Genomic DNA, 18,075 nt, shown 5'->3' with positions numbered 1-18,075 from the left:
TTAACCTGAAGCATTGCCAAGATCATGCTAGGGAGTGATCCAAGTGTGCACCGGCTACACACAAGACATACACACAGGCACAGAAATAAGAAACACCTTCCACCCGTTGCTCGTGGGCGGAACTCTTTTAGTTCGAGAAATTACGTCGATAACTGATAATCGTAGTCACGGTAGTGATAAACAGCATCAGTAAGATTAATGACACTCAGGATCATAATTAATCATACAGAATCGACAAGGGTTTCGAGTTTTCCATGACTCTTAGCCTAGTGTATGAATCCACTCTCACGAGACCCTGTTCTTTTTCATCCTCTCACCTCTCCTTATTCCTGTCTTCCTACCCCACTTCCTTCTTACCTTGCCATCGCTTCCGACACACATCCACCTCTCCCTGCTTTCCTCACGCATCCCTCCCGCCCTCTCTCTCTCTCTCTCTCTGACCTCTCGTTCCAGTATCTCACGAAGCGAGAGACATCCTACCTCCCTCTCTCTCTCTCTTCCCACAACACTATCACTTCCTTGTAACCTCCCTCAGGGAAACCTCGCTGGCTTTCAGCTTTCTCAGCTCGCCACATTTCCTCGCATTAACCTTATCCATCCTTCCGCTAACACTTGCTCCCAGCCTCCACCAAAATCTCATTCTCTCCCCACCATTCCTTTTCATCAACCTTTCCCGGGACCATGTTACCCCATTACTACCTGTTCCAGACATCCTCCCCCCCTCCTCTCTCTCTCTCTCTCTCTCTCTCTCTCTCTCTCTCTCTCTCTCTCTCTCTCTCTCTCTCTCTCTCTCTCTCTCTCTCTCTCGTGCCCACCCTTCCTTCTCCTCAAAGAAAACAATGGTGGAGAGGCCCTGGGCGCCTCTCAACCAGAGCAGTGGTTGTGGGTAACGATGTATTGTTGCTGGAACCAGACCCGTACCTTACGGTGAACAACTCGTCCCCTTCTGTGAAAGTAATAGAAAATGAATTTCCACCCGCAACTTTTATGTTAATCAGGCGGTCTTCCCTTGCGGCTGGTCCCGATTTATGTGGCATATTGTTTGTACGCATCTCCATATCCAATGAGACGTTAACAGTTTGCGAGCAAGGGAGAGCGAAAGAAAAAAACAGACGCTTCCATTTTCTCAAGGCGATCTTATGTTTTCGCGCGTTGAATATCGTTTTTCTTCTCTTCGTACTGGGGTTGTATCTGTTGGAGAAGATGGTCTACCCGTCTAAGACCAACGAGTCGAATTTAGCACACACACACACACACACACACCAGTCAGTCTTATGCCGGAACGCGGCAACAATCCCCGACATAGTCACTCCATCCCTCTTTTTTTTTTATTATTATTTTACTAATTATCTAACAATTTTTCCTCATCAAATGATAGATTGCGTATATTCAGCCGGAAAGAACTGTCATAGCGACACCAGCGGACGAGTAACCCCGATGGTTTCGGCGAGAATGACTATCATTTGCAGGAGTCGTGAAGTGCGTCCTGTTTTACCTCAATTAGATACACCCGATCTTTTACACTCGTCATAAATCTTTGGAAGGCTTTGCTGACAGCTTCGTCCCAGTCATCACGGGTAGACAACGGGTTATTAGGAAATATAAAGAGTTCAGCTTGGATTAAGAGTTCGTAGTCGGGTTTCTGTATTGTATATTACACCTCGGGAGAAATTTATTCGAAGCTTGAGCCGCGCGTGACCTGGAAGCATATGATTGGCGGCAAGAGGGTAGAGGTCGCTACCCCGCCGACACCTATATTGCGATATGTTAATTTGTAACCAGCCAGCGATTTCCACTGGTAGAAGTTGGGAAAGGATGGGAAACCCCACAGGCTGGGTAGCTGAAGTTTGTCGTCCGTCAACTGTAGTGCAAGAGAATATCACGCGTGTGTGTGTGTGTGTGTGTGTGTTACCGGACTCTGCTACCTGCTTCTGGTTACATTGCAAGTAAACTCACTTATTTTATTTCTCCTATTACTGGAAGTGGCGCAGCCTTGAGAGCAATACGACTTGGAATAAGAGTCCGGGAGTACATATACTTTATACTAAGAAAGTCTGGTGTTGACAATACAAAGATATATTTTTTACGTACGATTGCATTTCACAAGTCTATCAATAATTGACACTTTTGATATATAAGTACAATGTACAGGGGACAAAATGAAGGAAACTTCTAAACCAGAAGATTTAGATATTAGCATCACTTTCAGTACTCAGTGAAACAAGCCTGTTCGTGGCAAATTAGAGCAATCAAATTTGGGAAACCTCTCGTGTACATTTAGAATTATATAAGCACTACGTCTGATTTACATTTAAGTAAAAGTATGATGAAGACAGGTAAATTCACTTAGATATGTGAATGGCGGTTCTCCAGAGAGAGAGAAAAAATCATTTCGGTGCGTCTGTGGAGGTAGTATCTGAATAAAATATTGTACGATAATTTTGCCTCGTCCTCACTTTGCATGTTTTAGAAAGCCGTGAACGATGTTTTCTGCGGCGCGAAATATGCTCACAATATAGTTGTCGAATTGTTTTAAGAATGTTACAGTATACATATGAGTTTCAAGATTTGAACGTGTTCAATCCTGTCTGAGAACAGAATGAAATTCCAAGAAAATAATGATTATATATATATATATATATATATATATATATATATATATATATATATATATATATATATATATATATATATTTATTTATTTCTTTATTTAGGGGTGGAGGGGGTCGCCTAAGTAATTATGCCGTTTACCCAACCTGACATTCCCATCCCCTTTTATGAAAAAAAAAAAAAAAAAAGAGAGAATGCTATGTTTATTTTATGAAGTTGATGCAACTTGAGATGCCACAGGGAGGCTCGTCGGAAATGTGGGAGTGGACTGTCAGGGTATCCGATGATGCTTCCCATGGGTGAAGGGCATACTCTTCTTCCCAGAACTATCGAGGGAAGTTGGGCAGGAGCGGTGTAAGCCTCTGACGCCTTGGTGTCTGTCCCTACCATGGCTTTTATTGTCCCTGATATCACGTTTCACCATATCACAGGCTCTTACCGTCTGTGATGTCATCGTTTCACTGTGCCACTGACATTTTATCATATGTTGTTAGCAGGTTCTTCTCTCTCTACTATCGGTCACTGCTGCTTAAAACTAGTGATATTGATTGAATACTCGTACGTAATTTCTCTTAATTATTGGGTTACGTTGTTTGGGACAGCAATAATCTTTGTGAATCCTACTTTAGCTGAATTGTTGATGTATCTGAGATAACTTCTGTAGAAATATTAACTTTCGACATATACCGCCTCCTTTCAACATTTAGAACAATGTTGTTCTTTGGGTATGATAAGCCAAAGATAGCACTGAAAAGGTTACTGAATCAGCGAGTCCGTCGGATGGACAATGTCTTGTGGTGTCACTGAAACTTGCTCCTCCGTTGCTTACCTCTTATTGTGAGGATTACGGTCTTCTCTAAAGATGCTTTACGAACATTAAAACCAGTTTTCTATTCATTATTTACACAACTACAAGCAAGATTATTCATTTCCAATTCCAACGGTATGGTTTTATCTGGCGAGGTGTATTAGGATTTGGTTCGCCCACCTTTAACGTGTATGTTATTCCATAGAAGATATATATACAGTGGAGAAGCCATAATAGACTTATACAGTTACCTTGTCCTGAGGTATGGAGAACGTTTTTGATCAAAATGATGTCACTATCAAGGCAAACAACGATCAACGCCGACCATGAGAGCGTATTTTCCACTCGGGCGGTGAGAATCGTCTTCCTGTCGACAACAGGAAGACGCTCGACTTTTTGACGGTTGCGGAGATCGTGGGTTTCATCGGTCGCAGAGCTTGTGGCACGTCGCCCAAATAGCTTAGAACCTTGGTTCTACCACATTTGACAACGTGGGCAGCAGATGCAAGCATGGGGGTAATATCTTTCCTTGAGGCAGAGAGAGAGAGAGAATGTCTTAATGTCACCACCACTTGTAGGGGAAGTGTTAATTGATGGTGTTTTTTGGCAAATTATGTAGGATTATATCTTCATTTTGGAAGATTGTTTGCATTGTATTGGTTAAGATCTACAGGTGAATGAGTGACATTTTATCATAGATAAGTTCCGGGAAAGGCTGTAGAATTAAAGAAGAATATGCACAGAAGCAGTATGTGTTGCTTGGAAAATATGAATTTTAGTTCAATATATTTTCAATCTCCTTAAAGGCATTCTCCATAAAACCAACTGCATCTCAATTGGTGGCAGATATCCTAATAAAACTACTTAGACTGTGATAAGTTGGTCACAGACAGAAAGATCCTATTGCTGCATGTAGCTGAGACCATGATTTTCAAGAGGCAATAAACTGTGTCAATACTTCTGAGTTTCTGTGTTATCAAGACCTCATCAACTAAAATGATGCTTTTTGTTGATATGGTTGTGGTGTTTACATACCACTAACCTTGTGGAAGTACTGTAGCCTACTAAAGTCATTATATTTGTCGTGTCATCAAACTTTACAAGGAGCCTTCTAAGATATTCTGTTTGATCAGACTGATGGCATCAGTCAGCATATCCAGATCTATAGATAAAAGTTGCCTTTGAGGTCCAGCATGTTGGTTTGGATGATTCATTGCACGCATGATTTTGAAAGCAAGCTGCTTTTTCTTTCATGTAACTTAAACTAACTCCTATTAACTAATCTTTGTCTCCTTTTCCATCCTCCTGTAACCATACGTTATCATTACTGTCTCGGTTTCCTCATTAACACTCATCTCGCTGCTGTACTTCCTCTTGCTCTTAGTGTTTTCCTTTTGGGTAAAATTTTATAATGTAGACATACATTAAATTTAAAGAAATTGGTACCAATGGATTCCTTAAAAAGTGTGGTATTTTAAGTGCAGCACTTCCAACTCTATCAGTTTTAAGTACTCATAAAGTGAGCAGGGTTTTGAAGTAGAGGGAAATCATAGAGGGATCTGATTGATGAATTGAAAGTCTATCTAATGCATTTGTAAGTTTCATTCAAATCTAGCAAATAGTAAATGAGCTGCATACCAGCTGATGATGAAAAATAATCATATGGCACTTGTACGGTTTGAGTGAGTAGACCTTTATTCAGTGTGTAAGTCAATATTCAAACCAAATGAAGCTGTAAGCCAATCAGAAAACTCTCCTTTAGGGTCTAGAAATACCTAAATTCCTTAATTAGTGATTCATTCCTCTGAATGCTGCTGTTCATCATAATGTTTGATTCTGAGTTATACAGATATGTTGGATGAGTTCATATATCTCAGAAAATATAGGGATTGAATTAATGCAAATAAGATCTGTCCCTATAAGTGGAAATTCCATTTTCTTTATACATATCTTGACTCATATTGAAATGGTTCATGGCAGAGTTAAGTGGATTATATATTTTGATAATAAAGTTTCACCTGTGATAGAGTCCAGAAGACATTTGTAGGCAGGTGATCTTTACATTTTATATTTTATTTTGCTTTATCTATTTGTTATCCAAGTCCACATTTTCCTTTCATCACATAATCCTACCACCAAGTTATTTGATATAAAGGATAGGTGTTATGGGTAAAAAAAGGGAAATGCCACTCTCTTATATCATTCTTTATAGTAGCAATAACAATTCCATAACTGTAGAACACACATAATAAACCTAGAATATGCGCGTCTGCCACCTGAAATTTTACCTCGTTTTGGATGGTTGTTCTCTCAAATATCATGTACAGTACCTCATATTTTCCACTCCTTTTGTCTTCCTCTTAACATTGATACCTCTTCATTACCCTTCATTTTCTCATTTATCTCTGCTCTTATGTAATATCATCTAATTCTTCCCTTCCTCCAGCACCTTTTCTTTTTTCTTGTACTAAGCTTATTACATTTTCTAACTTGTCCAGTGCTTTTATACTTCGTTGTTTTATTTGGCTGTTTGTTCTTTTTTTTCACCACCTCTCTTGATTTTCACTAATGATTATTTAAGTGGTATCACCTCACTTTATCCATGATTTGTCACTTTTGGATTTTGTTGTTCTATAAGTATCTTGTAGATTTTTTTTTCAATTGTGTGAGTTGTAGGGTAAGTTGTGAATGCCCTGGATCAATCCATTGACAGCACGTGGACCCCAGTATACCACATCGTTCCAATTCGCTCTTTTCCTTGCATGCCTTTCACCCTCCTGCATGTTCAGGCCCTGATCACTCAGAATCTTTTTCTTTCCATCCTTCCACCTCCAATTTGGTCTCCCACTTCTCTATGTTCTCTCCACCTCGTGACATGTATATCCTCTGTCAATCTTTCCTCATTCTCTCCATGTGACCACACCATTTCAACACGCCCTCTTCTGCTCTCTCAACCACACTCTTTTTATTACCACACATCTGTCTTACCCTTTCATTACTTACTCGATCAAACCACCTCACACCACATATTGTCCTCAAACATCTCATTTCCAACAAATCTACCTTCCTCCAAACAACCCTATCTATGGCCCATTCCTTGCAACCATATGAAATTGTTGGAACCACTGTTCCTTCAAACATACCCATTTTTGCTTTCTGAGATAATGTTCTCGTCTTCCACATATTCTTCAACGTTCCCAGAACCATCACCCCCTTCCCCACCCTGTGACTCACTTCCGCTGCCAAATCCACTCCCAGATACCTAAAACACTTCACTTCCTCCAGTTTTTCTTCATTCAAACTTACCTCCCAATTGACTTGTCCCTCACCCCTATATATATATATATATATTTTTTTTTTTTTTCATACTATTCGCCGTTTCCCGCGATAGCGAGGTAGCGTTAAGAACAGAGGATTGGGCCTTTTTTGGAATATCCTCACCTGGCCCCCTCTGTTCCTTCTTTTGGAAAATTAAAAAAAAAAAAAAGAGAGAGGGGAGGATTTCCAGCCCCCCGCTCCCTCCCCTTTTAGTCGCCTTCTACGACACGCAGGGAATACGTGGGAAGTATTCTTAATCCCCTATCCCCAGGGATAATATATATATATATCCCTGGGGATAGGGGACAAAGAATACTTCCCACGTATTCCCTGCGTGTCGTAAAAGGCGACTAAAAGGGGAGGGAGCGGGGGGCTGGAAATCCTCCCCTCTCGTTTTTTTTTTTTAATTTTCCAAAAGAAGGAACAGAGAATTGGGCCAGGTGAGGGTATTCCCTCAAAGGCCCAGTCCTCTGTTCTTAACGCTACCTCGCTAATGCGGGAAATGGCGAACAGTTTGAAAGAAAAGAAAATATATATATATATATATATATATATATATATATTTCTTTCTTTTTTTCTTTTAAACTATTCGCCATTTCCCGCGTTAGCAAGGTAGCGTTAAGAACAGAGGACTGAGCCTTTTTTGGAATATCCTCACTTGGCCCCCTCTGTTCCTTCTTTTGGAAAATTAAAAAAAAAGCGAGAGGGGAGGATTTCCAGCCCCCAGCTCCCTCCCCTTTAGTCACCTTCTATGACACGCAGGGAATACGTGGGAAGTATTCTTTCTCCCCTATCCCCAGGGATAATATATATATATATTATTATTTTTTTATTATACTTTGTCGCTGTCTCCCGCGTTTGCGAGGTAGCGCAAGGAAACAGACGAAAGAAATGGCCCAACCCCCCCCATACACATGTATATACATACGTCCACACACGCAAATATACATACCTACACAGCTTTCCATGGTTTACCCCAGACGCTTCACATGCCTTGATTCAATCCACTGACAGCACGTCAACCCCGGTATACCACATTGCTCCAATTCACTCTATTTCTTGCCCTCCTTTCACCCTCCTTCATGTTCAGGCCCCGATCACACAAAATCTTTTTCACTCCATCTTTCCACCTCCAATTTGGTCTCCCTCTTCTCCTCGTTCCCTCCACCTCCGACACATATATCCTCTTGGTCAATCTTTCCTCACTCATTCTCTCCATGTGCCCAAACCACTTCAAAACACCCTCTTCTGCTCTCTCAACCACGCTCTTTTTATTTCCACACATCTCTCTTACCCTTACGTTACTCACTCGATCAAACCACTTCACACCACACATTGTCCTCAAACATCTCATATCCAGCACATCCATCCTCCTGCGCACAACTCTATCCATAGCCCACGCCTCGCAACCATACAACATTGTTGGAACCACTATTCCTTCAAACATAGCCATTTTTGCTTTCCGAGATAATGTTCTCGACTTCCACACATTCTTCAAGGCTCCCAGGATTTTCACCCCCTCCCCCACCCTATGATTCACTTCCGCTTCCATGGTTCCATCCACTGCCAGATCCACTCCCAGATATCTAAAACACTTTACTTCCTCCAGTTTTTCTCCATTCAAACTTACCTCCCAATTGACTATATATATATATATATATATATGTGTGTGTGTGTGTGTGTGTGTGTGTGTGTGTGCCTGGGGAGTGTGGTTTCTGGTGAGTGTGTGTGTCAAGTGAGTTGGAGTTCAAGACTGATTTAAGAGGTCAGTTGTTTAGTTCTTGGTTGTATCAGTAATTTTTCAGTCAGTGTCATATTTGTTAGGGGTTGGGGGATCTGTGAGTAGAGGTTACTGAAGTGCGAGACTTTTTATTGCTGCTCGGGGGATGGTGGTTAGTTACAAGTGTGGTTTGGGCAGGAGGGTTCCAGTGTTCTTGTATAGAATTTATTGCTGAGCACATTATGGTTGGATTATACTAGGAGGATCTTTCTTTTATTATGTAAGTTGAGCAGCTGATTGGTAGGAAGCCATTGATTGTTCTTAGTGCAGTATTTTATTTGGTTTGCAGGTTTTGTATCTTCACTTTTGATAAGATGGGGTAAAGAGGGCTAAAGATGAAAAAGGTTGATGTATACAGGAGGGATAAGAAGCATTTGAGACGCAAAAGAATTTATATCCATGGATTACCAGATGGATGCAGATAGAAGAGATGGACAGTAGGGTTACAGAGGAAAATATGATAATCAAATATACATTTTTAGAATAAAGTGTATTAAGACTGTTAGTCTGAAGAAGGATAATGGATTGTACATATGCCAGTTTTTCTGCAGACATATGATTTGGAAAACATATTAAGAATACTTTTTAAGACCCTTTCAATAGTCTTTTGTTGTGCACCAGGTCCCAAGGTTTCATACACAAATGTTTTATAATGAAAGGGTTTATCATATGTTTGCTAATAAGTATTCCTTTTTAAATACTTCATTTCCTTTCACTGGTTTCCTCCTCTGCATAATGCATAGTCAGTTCCTTAGTGGACATTATTAGTTTACTAGATTTTGTTGTAATGAAGTCTTCTTAAGATCTCATGAAGTTTGCAGTCATATTAAAATATTGAAATAAATTCTTGTGCTTTCCTTGCCAGGAGATCATATTAGAACGTGCATCCCCTGAGGAGAAATTGGGTCTGACCCTGTATTATAGCAATGCTCCTGCACCTCCACCCACACATATGGCCGAGCAGGATGAGGGTGTGGGCGTTGCTGAGGATGAGGGAGTGTGTGGGGAGGACTACAAAGGTGTGGTGACAGAGGTGTTGGTGTCCCAAATTGAGCAGGGCACAGTAGCCAGCAAGGATGGGCGCCTAAGGATTGGAGACCAGATTTTACAGGTGGGCCTTGATAGTCTGTCACTAGTTAGCAATAAATTACTGTATGTGCATGTTTTGTAACCCTCAAAATTAGGTAAAGTATAATGTTGAATCACTATCTGCTTTGATTAATATGTATTCTGTTCTGCAAGTGCAACACAAAAGATTTACCAATTTTGTTAAATGTACAAATGCTGATATAAGTGAAAAGTCAGCTTTGGCAAGGCTGTATCATCGTCAGTCGATGAGAGAGAGTAAAGTCAGTCTCATCAAAGAACTTTTTTCTTCTAAGGAATCCATCCTATCACTGTTCCTGGGCGTAGTGCAACCTTGGAGTTGCAAGAAATCTTGGATTAATGCTCCTCTGGACCCCTTCCACATAGTTGGCCTGGGGATGTGTAATGATGAATAATTATTGCTAGAGATAGGAGATAAAGAATACTACCCCAGATCTTCAGCACACAGTAGAAGGTAGTTGAGGGGATGGGAATAGGGAGCTGGAACTCCTTCACTCTTTTATCCTCACATTCTAGAAGCTGAAAGAGCCAAGTGAGAATATTTTCCTTACAGGCTCAGTTCTACCTCCATATTCCCTGCATGTCATAAGAGGCAACTGAAGAGTAGTGGGAGTGTGAGGCTGAAGGATCCCCCACCCATCCCTTCATATTCAACGCTACCTCACTAATGCGGGAAATGGCGAATAGTATGAAAGAAAAGAAAAGAACAAAAGGAGCCAAGAAGGGTGTGTTCATCATCCTTAAAGGCTCATGTTTGGATGACTAAATATGTGTGGATGTAAGCAAGATGGAAAGAAAGGGGAGATAGTATGTTTGAGGAAGAGGATAAAAAGGGAGAGTGGTTTGGAAATGTCCTAGGAGTAAAGTCAGGTGTTGTTAAGAGGGTTAGAGCTAAGGAAGGGATAGCAGTACTGCTAAAGGCTAGAGTTGTGGGAGTGTGTGAATGAGTGAAAGGAAATGAGCTCTAGACTGATATTGGATTCCAAGAGTTGGATGATTATTAGTGCCTATGCATATAGCCATGAAAATGAAAAATCATGAGAAGCATATGTTTTGGGAGCATCTGAGTGTGTCAGCACTAAGCTCCCCTAATAATCTTTTTTTGTCTGTGTTCTGGACTTCCTCATCTATCCAGAACTACAAACACCAATTCAGTATATCACAAGACCCCAAATGTCCTCATTTAAATAATGCAGAATTTGAAATAAGGTACTCATTTTGTTCTTGCCTAATCATAATTTGAACCATAGTTTATATTAAGTTTTTAGCTCTTAAAAACTAAATCATCCTACTCAATTTCATATTGAGTGAACTTATTTAAAGTGAGGAAATTTGTATAAGATGTATTCATCTGTCATATGGCCATCATTTACACTTAATATTACCTTAATGGTTGTACACAACTAAAAACCGACTTTATTTCAGATAAATGGTGTAGAACTCACCACGAAGGCACAAACAGAAGAACTGTTTGCTAACTGTGGGACCAGAGTTGGCTTGCTTGTTTCACGAACTCAATATTATGTAAGTTTTGAAATTTATGCTTTCACTTGCAGATATAAAACCCACTGTAGACTCCCTTATGTGGGAGATTCTCAAATATTCTTAAAGTTTATCTTCGTAAACATGTTATTAGGATTAACTGGAACATGGGTTTCTAGTGCCCTGCATTACTCATTAAATCTCAAATATCAAAGCATTTTTTCCCATTCCCAGCATCTAAAGGGTATTGAACCCTTACAGCTGCAGTTGTCATCTTTACAAAGTGAGAAATATACATCATAAAAGTAAATTTAGCTTTGCAGTACCCATAGAGAAGCCATTGTTTCACTGCTAACAGTAGCAAGAGCGTTGTTTTTATATCATTCACATTGGTAGAATTATAGTAGTTTTCCCTGTATTCTTGAATAACAAACTAAATTTTAAACATACATTTGCACAGATATTTGCTGTAGATATTTTAGATATCTGAGAATGGATTTGGCAGCAAATAGAACCATGGAAAAGGAAGTTAGTTATAGGGTGGGGTAGTGGGCGATGGAAATGTGTGCAAAGAGAGAACGTTATCTCACATAGCAAAAATGGGTATGTTTGAAGGAACGGTAGTTCAAACAATATCATATGGTTGCAAGTCATGGGCTATAGATAGTGTTGTGCAGAGGAGGGTGGATATTTTGGAAATGAAATCTTCAAGGACAATATCTGGTGTGAGATGGTTTGATCGAGTAGTGAATGAAACAGCAAGAGAGATGTGTGGTAATAAAAAGAGTGTGGTTGAGAGAGCAGAATAGGGTATGTTGAAAGAGCTTGGACATAGAGAGAGAATGAGTGAGGAAAGATTGACCAAGAGGATATATGTGTCAGAAGTGCAGGGAAGAAGGAGAAGCAGGAGACCAAATTGGAGGTGGAAGGTTGGAATGGAAAAGATTTTGAGTGATTGGGGCCTGAACATGCAGGAGGGTGAAAGGCATGCACGGAAGAGTGACTTGGAACGATGTGGTGTGCTGGAGTCAACTTGCCATCATTGGACTGAACCAGGGCATGTGAAACATCTGGGGTAAACCATGGACACATTACACATGACAGCATGAGAATGGATTTAAGCGGATGTGGCCTATCGTTGTGTTTCCTGGCACTACCTCTGATGCAGAGGCTGGCAGTGCTGTTTCACACATTAGCGAGGTAGCGTTAAGAATGGAGGGCTGAGCCTAAAAGGGAAAATCCTCACTTGGTCCCCTTCTCTGTTCCTTCTTTTGAAAAAGTAAAAACTGGAAGGGAGGATATATATATCTGAAACTGAAAAATGTTGCAGCACTGTCACAGACTGCATGTTACCCTCACCTGTTGTGACTGCAGAGTAATTGAGTGATTGTCCTATGGAAGTATTCCACATCCATACTTGTCCACTGCCCCAGTCTGTGGGTAAAGTTATGATACTTTGCTCTCAGACAGGAGAGATTTGCCATTTATACCGTCAATCATAGTTCGTGAGGAGTGGTATTTTTGGGATTTTTTTTTCAAGCAAATGTAGTTATTGATGTTTTCACCACAGGTGTACATCTTATTTTATAAGTTTCACAGATTCACAGATTATTTCACAGCAGAAAGTGACTGAGCTCACATGGGCCTCCTTGACCTTTTTGCTTTGGATGACCAATGTATGGTTGAAATATAGGTTTTAGTGTTTGGCACATGGATGTGGGATGCCACCGCTAGCATTAATGGCCATACATTTTGCCTCCAGGCAAGGCAGGCAATTCAAGAGTTATGAACATATATACCTCAGCCTCAGTGAGTAGAAAATTAAATGCTCGATTGTCCCAGCCGCGTTGAATGGGTTAATGAAATGTGCTGTTTTAGTATGATTTAGACTTTTACGGAATTCTTAGACATGATACTTTTCTTCGTAATGGTTCATATATAGTGTGGAACCATAATTGATCTTTTTAGCTAATTATTGCATGCTATTGTAGGATGAGGATGACCTAGTCGAGGGAGAAGTACTGGAAGATGTAGTGGAAGAAGATGAGGAAGTGGAACTGTTAGATGCTAACTCTGAATTCCGCACAGGCAGGTTAGTCTTATGTAATGATATGGTTTTGATACTTGATCTTATTATGACACTAAAGCCCATTTAAGTATATGAGCATATATTATGAAGCATTAACTTAGTTTACCACTTCTTAAATACTGAGAAACACAAATGATTTGCCACAAGGTTTTATAACAGCCCTAAATATTAGTCTGGTTACTTATCAGAAATTTTCTTATAAGGTCACCAGCACTATCAGTGAGGAGTAATACAAGTATAGAGAAAAAAGCCCCTCTTGAAGATGAGGGCCAAACCAGCACAGTTCGTTCATTATCATCATCATCATCATCATCATCATGTGAACGGAAATCAACCAAAAAAGTCTCCTCAGCTTCCTCTACATCATCTCGGGGGTCACAAGTGAGGGCTGGAGATAATACCTCCACTATGGACCGTGAAATGCTAGCTCTTGATGAGAAAATGGCTGACCTTGCTCAGCAGTGTGAACAACTTGAAGCTAATCACAAAGCTGTTCAAAGAGAACCTGAACCTCAGTACAAGGTTCCACATGAACAACAGCAGCAGAAAAAGGCAATAAAAAGTATATCAAGCAGACCACCTGCAAAAACACCTTTACCAACTGGTTCAGAATCTGAACATATATATGAATCTATACCTGATGTGAGTGAATCAGATGAGCCTATTTACTGTGTACCATATGAGCCAGGTCGAACACATCGGCGTCATCAACAAGCAACAACTACATCTCAGACTAAACAACAGTTACATCAAAAACCACTGCAGTTGCAGCCCCAACAACATCCGCAACAACAACAACAACAACAACAGCAGCAGCAGCAACAACAGCAAAGCATTGGTCGTGGTACACGAGGTAGTGGTACCAGCAGTAGTAGTGGGGGAAGTGGACGAGAGAGACGTGCTGTAGAGAAACAACAGTCAGTAGAAAGATGGGTAAGAGAAAACCCACATCCACGATCCCCTACCAATACTAAATCTGCTCCTGTCAGCAATTCAGTGAAGCGTGCTGATGCTCCCCAGGAAGAGCGAGACTCCTCTTCTGCATACAATACTGGAGACTCAACAGGCAGTACACACCGGCCACCCCCAACATTAGAGCTAAGTTTGGGTCAGGATCCCTCTCTTAGACAGTCCACTCTCACCTTATGTCCTCCAACACATGATCAGTCTCTTCAGGTTAGTTCAAGTAATATGCTTTTTTTTTTTTTTCATTGTTTCATATCAATTTTGAAAGCTAACTAGTGTATCAGTGAAATCTTGAAGGAAGTTTTTTTTTTTTTAGTTATGTGTGGACTGGGTAATGATGTTTCTGACTCCACTTATAATGTTAAATTTAGACCTATTACTAAAACCAAATTAACTCTACATTGCTAACCTTTGTTTGAGTTTAACTGTTGATATACTGGAAAGAGGAAATCCATTATTATGCATTATATGTGACAACTGGACTATTCCTGGTTCTACCTCTGATAGTGGAAATGGCAAACATTTATTAAAAATACTCTATTTCTGTCAACTTTTCTGAAACTTGTACTGTAGAAGTAGTTAATCACACACATGCCTGTTTTTAAGGTGTATTAGAATGGATAAAATCCTGCACTAGAGATTTTAACGTCTTTGAACATTTGCACAATAATCTTAACTTTAGGAATGTACCTACACCATTAAACTTTTCTTTTTTCAACAATGAACGTGGCATGGGTATACATGCCCAAATCATGGCCATGTTAGGCAACTGGATAATGAGGTAATAAAAAACGTAGAAAGTAATATTTCTTTTGGTGTTTGTAAAACTGACTTTTTAAGAATAGAAAGGCTGTAGGAAGAGGGGGAAAATATAAAAGAGAGTTCTACAGCTTCACTGTTAGAGGAAAGATGGAGGTATCATGACTGTCAGTTCTTGTGTAAGTAAGTTAGTCTCCACCTAGAAACTAGTGAAAGGCAGCCAGACTCGAGTCATTGGTCCACACCTGATAGCATAGACATATGCACACAGCTAGGAAGAACAGTGGTCAGAACAGTTCTTGTAGAATAGGGAAGCAACATCATAGCATACAGAAAGGGGTGGTTGGAGAGAGGCAATGCCTGGATGATTAATGAAATGGAAGGCATTTGATTCCACTGACAAGTAAAGAGATAGAGGAAAAGCATCTTGAACAAGGAATTTTGTCATGTCATTTGTAAATATGCACTGCAGTAATCATTTGTAGAAGTAGCATGTAAACAACAAATATATAGTAATTACTGATGATATGTATATCATTCATTCGTATTTCTTTTACAGGTTAGTTTAGAATCAGACACCTACTCAGCTATATCCTGTGATAGCTGTAGGCGATGTATGAGACTTCCACCCCTTCAGTCCTCCCTTCCCCAGAAGAGTAGTGTACGTGGTCAGGAGGCAGATCACGCAGTAAATAATGCCTCCCTTCAAGCTCACTCATCCAGTCACAAGGTTGCAGCCCCTGATAGTGAGAGCAACCGCAATTATGTTACATTTCTTCCAGCACAGACAATGTACACCAACGCAGCAAACCTTCAGCAGACTATTTGGCTTCAGCAGCAATTGTTTAGGCAGGCCTTGAACCGGGAAAGCACTGCCCCATCTACACCCACCACCTCAGCACGAGGCCTCCCACCAAGGGCACCTCCCCGCACTCCGCAGGATGAACCTGTAAAGATGGAGTGGAAGGTAGTCTTTATATTTTCATTTCCTATAACCTTAAATTATGAGACTTTGCAGAGGAAGGTGTAGGAATTTTGATGAAAGATAATTGGTTTGAATATGCATTTGAGTGCAAATATGTAAGCAAATGGTCCTTTGCTTTGAAGTCAAGGTTTTAAATTACTATAATTGTTATGTACTGTTGGAGAAGAAAAGATTAAGGATTCTCTCAGTAGATAACAAAAAGGGAAAGTGAAAATACAATGATGTGAGGAAGATATGTAGTGTGAAATTTTTATTGAAGATGAGCGGATGAATCTTTTTAAAATGGTATGATCATTTAGGCTGCTTAATGCAGTAATTTTTTGAGATTTTTTGAGAAGCATGGTACATGAAACTTTATGAAGTTAAAGTTACAGAAGAGTAGCAGAACTTACAGTGAAGTAAATTCGTTGTGTGTACCTGATGATTACAGATTCAGCCACATTAGCAAGGTAGCACCAGGAACAGATGAAGAAAGGCCACGTCCACTCACATCCATTCTTTAGCTGCCATGTATAGTGCAGGAAAATCACAGCTACCTATTTGCATACAGGCCCCACAGATTTTTCCATGGTGTACCATGGATGATTCATATGCCCTGGTTCAGTCCAATGACAGCATGTCATTCCGATTCGCTCTATCCCGTGCACATCTTGTTTAGGCCCTGATCAGTTAAAATCTTTTTCTTTTCATCCTTCCATTTCCAATTTGGTCTCCCCTTTCTCCTTGTTTCCTCCACTTCTGGACACATATATCCTCTTTGCCAACTTGCCCTCACTCATTCTCTCAATTTGTCCACACCATTTCAGCACACCCTCTTTTGCTTTCTCAATCACATTCTTTTTATTATCACACATCTCTCTTACCACTTCATTACTTACTCTATCAAATCATCTCACACCACAGATTGTCCTCACACATTTAATTTCCAACACATCCATCCTCTTCCCACAACCTTATCAATTGCCCATGCCTTTCACCCACATAATATCATTGGGACCACCATTCTTTCATAAAGTTTTGCTCTCCTAGATAACTTTTCTTTCCACACATTCTTCAGTGTTCCCAGAACCTTCACCCTCACCCAATGGTTCTCTTTGCTTACATGTCCACTCCCAGATATCTAAGACACTTTACTTCCAGTTTTTCTCCATTCAATCTTACATCAGAACTGACTTGTCCCACAACCCTACTTAACGCAGTAACCTTGCTTTTATTTCACATTCACTCTCAACTCTCTCCTCTCTGTACTTTCTCCTCTCATGCACACTTCTAAACCCAGTGACCTACTTCTGCAGTTCCTCCCTCGAATCTGCCACGAATGCTGTATCAACAGACTCTTTTCCCAGGCCCTCTCATCCCCCACAGACTGCATACCCTTCTGTTAACCTCCCTCACCACCCCATCCATAAAACAAGATGAACAGCCAGCCATGTTGATATCACATACCCTCTGCAGTGGACCACCCTTCACTTGGAACCATTCACTCTTCTATCTTCCTACTTGTAAGCATGCCTTACAACCTTGATAAAAACTTCTCACTGCTTCTAGCAGCTTTCCTCCCTCACCATATATTCATCAACCCTGTCATATGCCTTCTCCGGTCCTTAAATGCCATATGCAGATCCAACTGTTTTTCTAAATACTTCTCGCACATACTTTAAAGCAAACATCTGATTAACACATCCTCTTCCTCTTATGAAACTATGTTGTTCCTCCCCAGTCTGATGCTCTATACATGTCGTCACCCCTCAGGTAATGCCCACCCATACATCTTACCAGGAACACTCAACAAACTTATACATCTTTGGTTTTAACATTTGCCATTATCCATCTTTACATTGTACAGTGGCACTGGCACATATTTTAATTCTGCCAATCATCAGGTACCTCACCATGATCAATACATACATTGAATATCCTTACCAACCAATCACTAAATTCACCCCCATTGTAAATAAGTTCAATAGCATTAACCATCCACTTTTTTATTTCATCTTAGGCTAGGCTTTCACCACCTCTGCTTTCTTCACCAAACCAGTCTTTCAAAATCCCATACATATGTTGAGCCTAAATCCAAGTTTTTTCAAATATTTTGTACTCATGTTTGTCCATAAAAACATTATATTGCACTTAAATGTAAAGCATGTACATATTTCATCACTAGGCTGTCA

The 18,075-nt window shown here is 40.2% G+C and overlaps 1 protein-coding gene across 2 annotated transcripts in view; it reads left to right on the top strand.

Moving 5' to 3' along the window:
- Slip1 (SLo interacting protein 1) overlaps positions 1-18,075 on the top strand; it is a 224,454-nt gene that overhangs the window by 202,048 nt on the left and 4,331 nt on the right. For both annotated transcript variants that reach the window (XM_071684594.1, XM_071684593.1), the window contains exons 4-8: positions 9,382-9,627; positions 11,049-11,147; positions 13,097-13,197; positions 13,398-14,370; positions 15,479-15,886. In XM_071684594.1, the coding sequence (XP_071540695.1) occupies positions 9,382-9,627; positions 11,049-11,147; positions 13,097-13,197; positions 13,398-14,370; positions 15,479-15,886 (1,827 nt within the window). The remainder of the gene's footprint in view (positions 1-9,381; positions 9,628-11,048; positions 11,148-13,096; positions 13,198-13,397; positions 14,371-15,478; positions 15,887-18,075) is intronic.

The sequence above is a fragment of the Panulirus ornatus genome, chromosome 38 (assembly GCF_036320965.1).
Source record: "Panulirus ornatus isolate Po-2019 chromosome 38, ASM3632096v1, whole genome shotgun sequence".
NCBI lineage: Eukaryota > Metazoa > Arthropoda > Malacostraca > Decapoda > Palinuridae > Panulirus > Panulirus ornatus.
The sequence above is the reverse complement of the archived record's forward strand: the minus strand, read 5'-3'. Positions and strand labels throughout refer to the sequence as shown.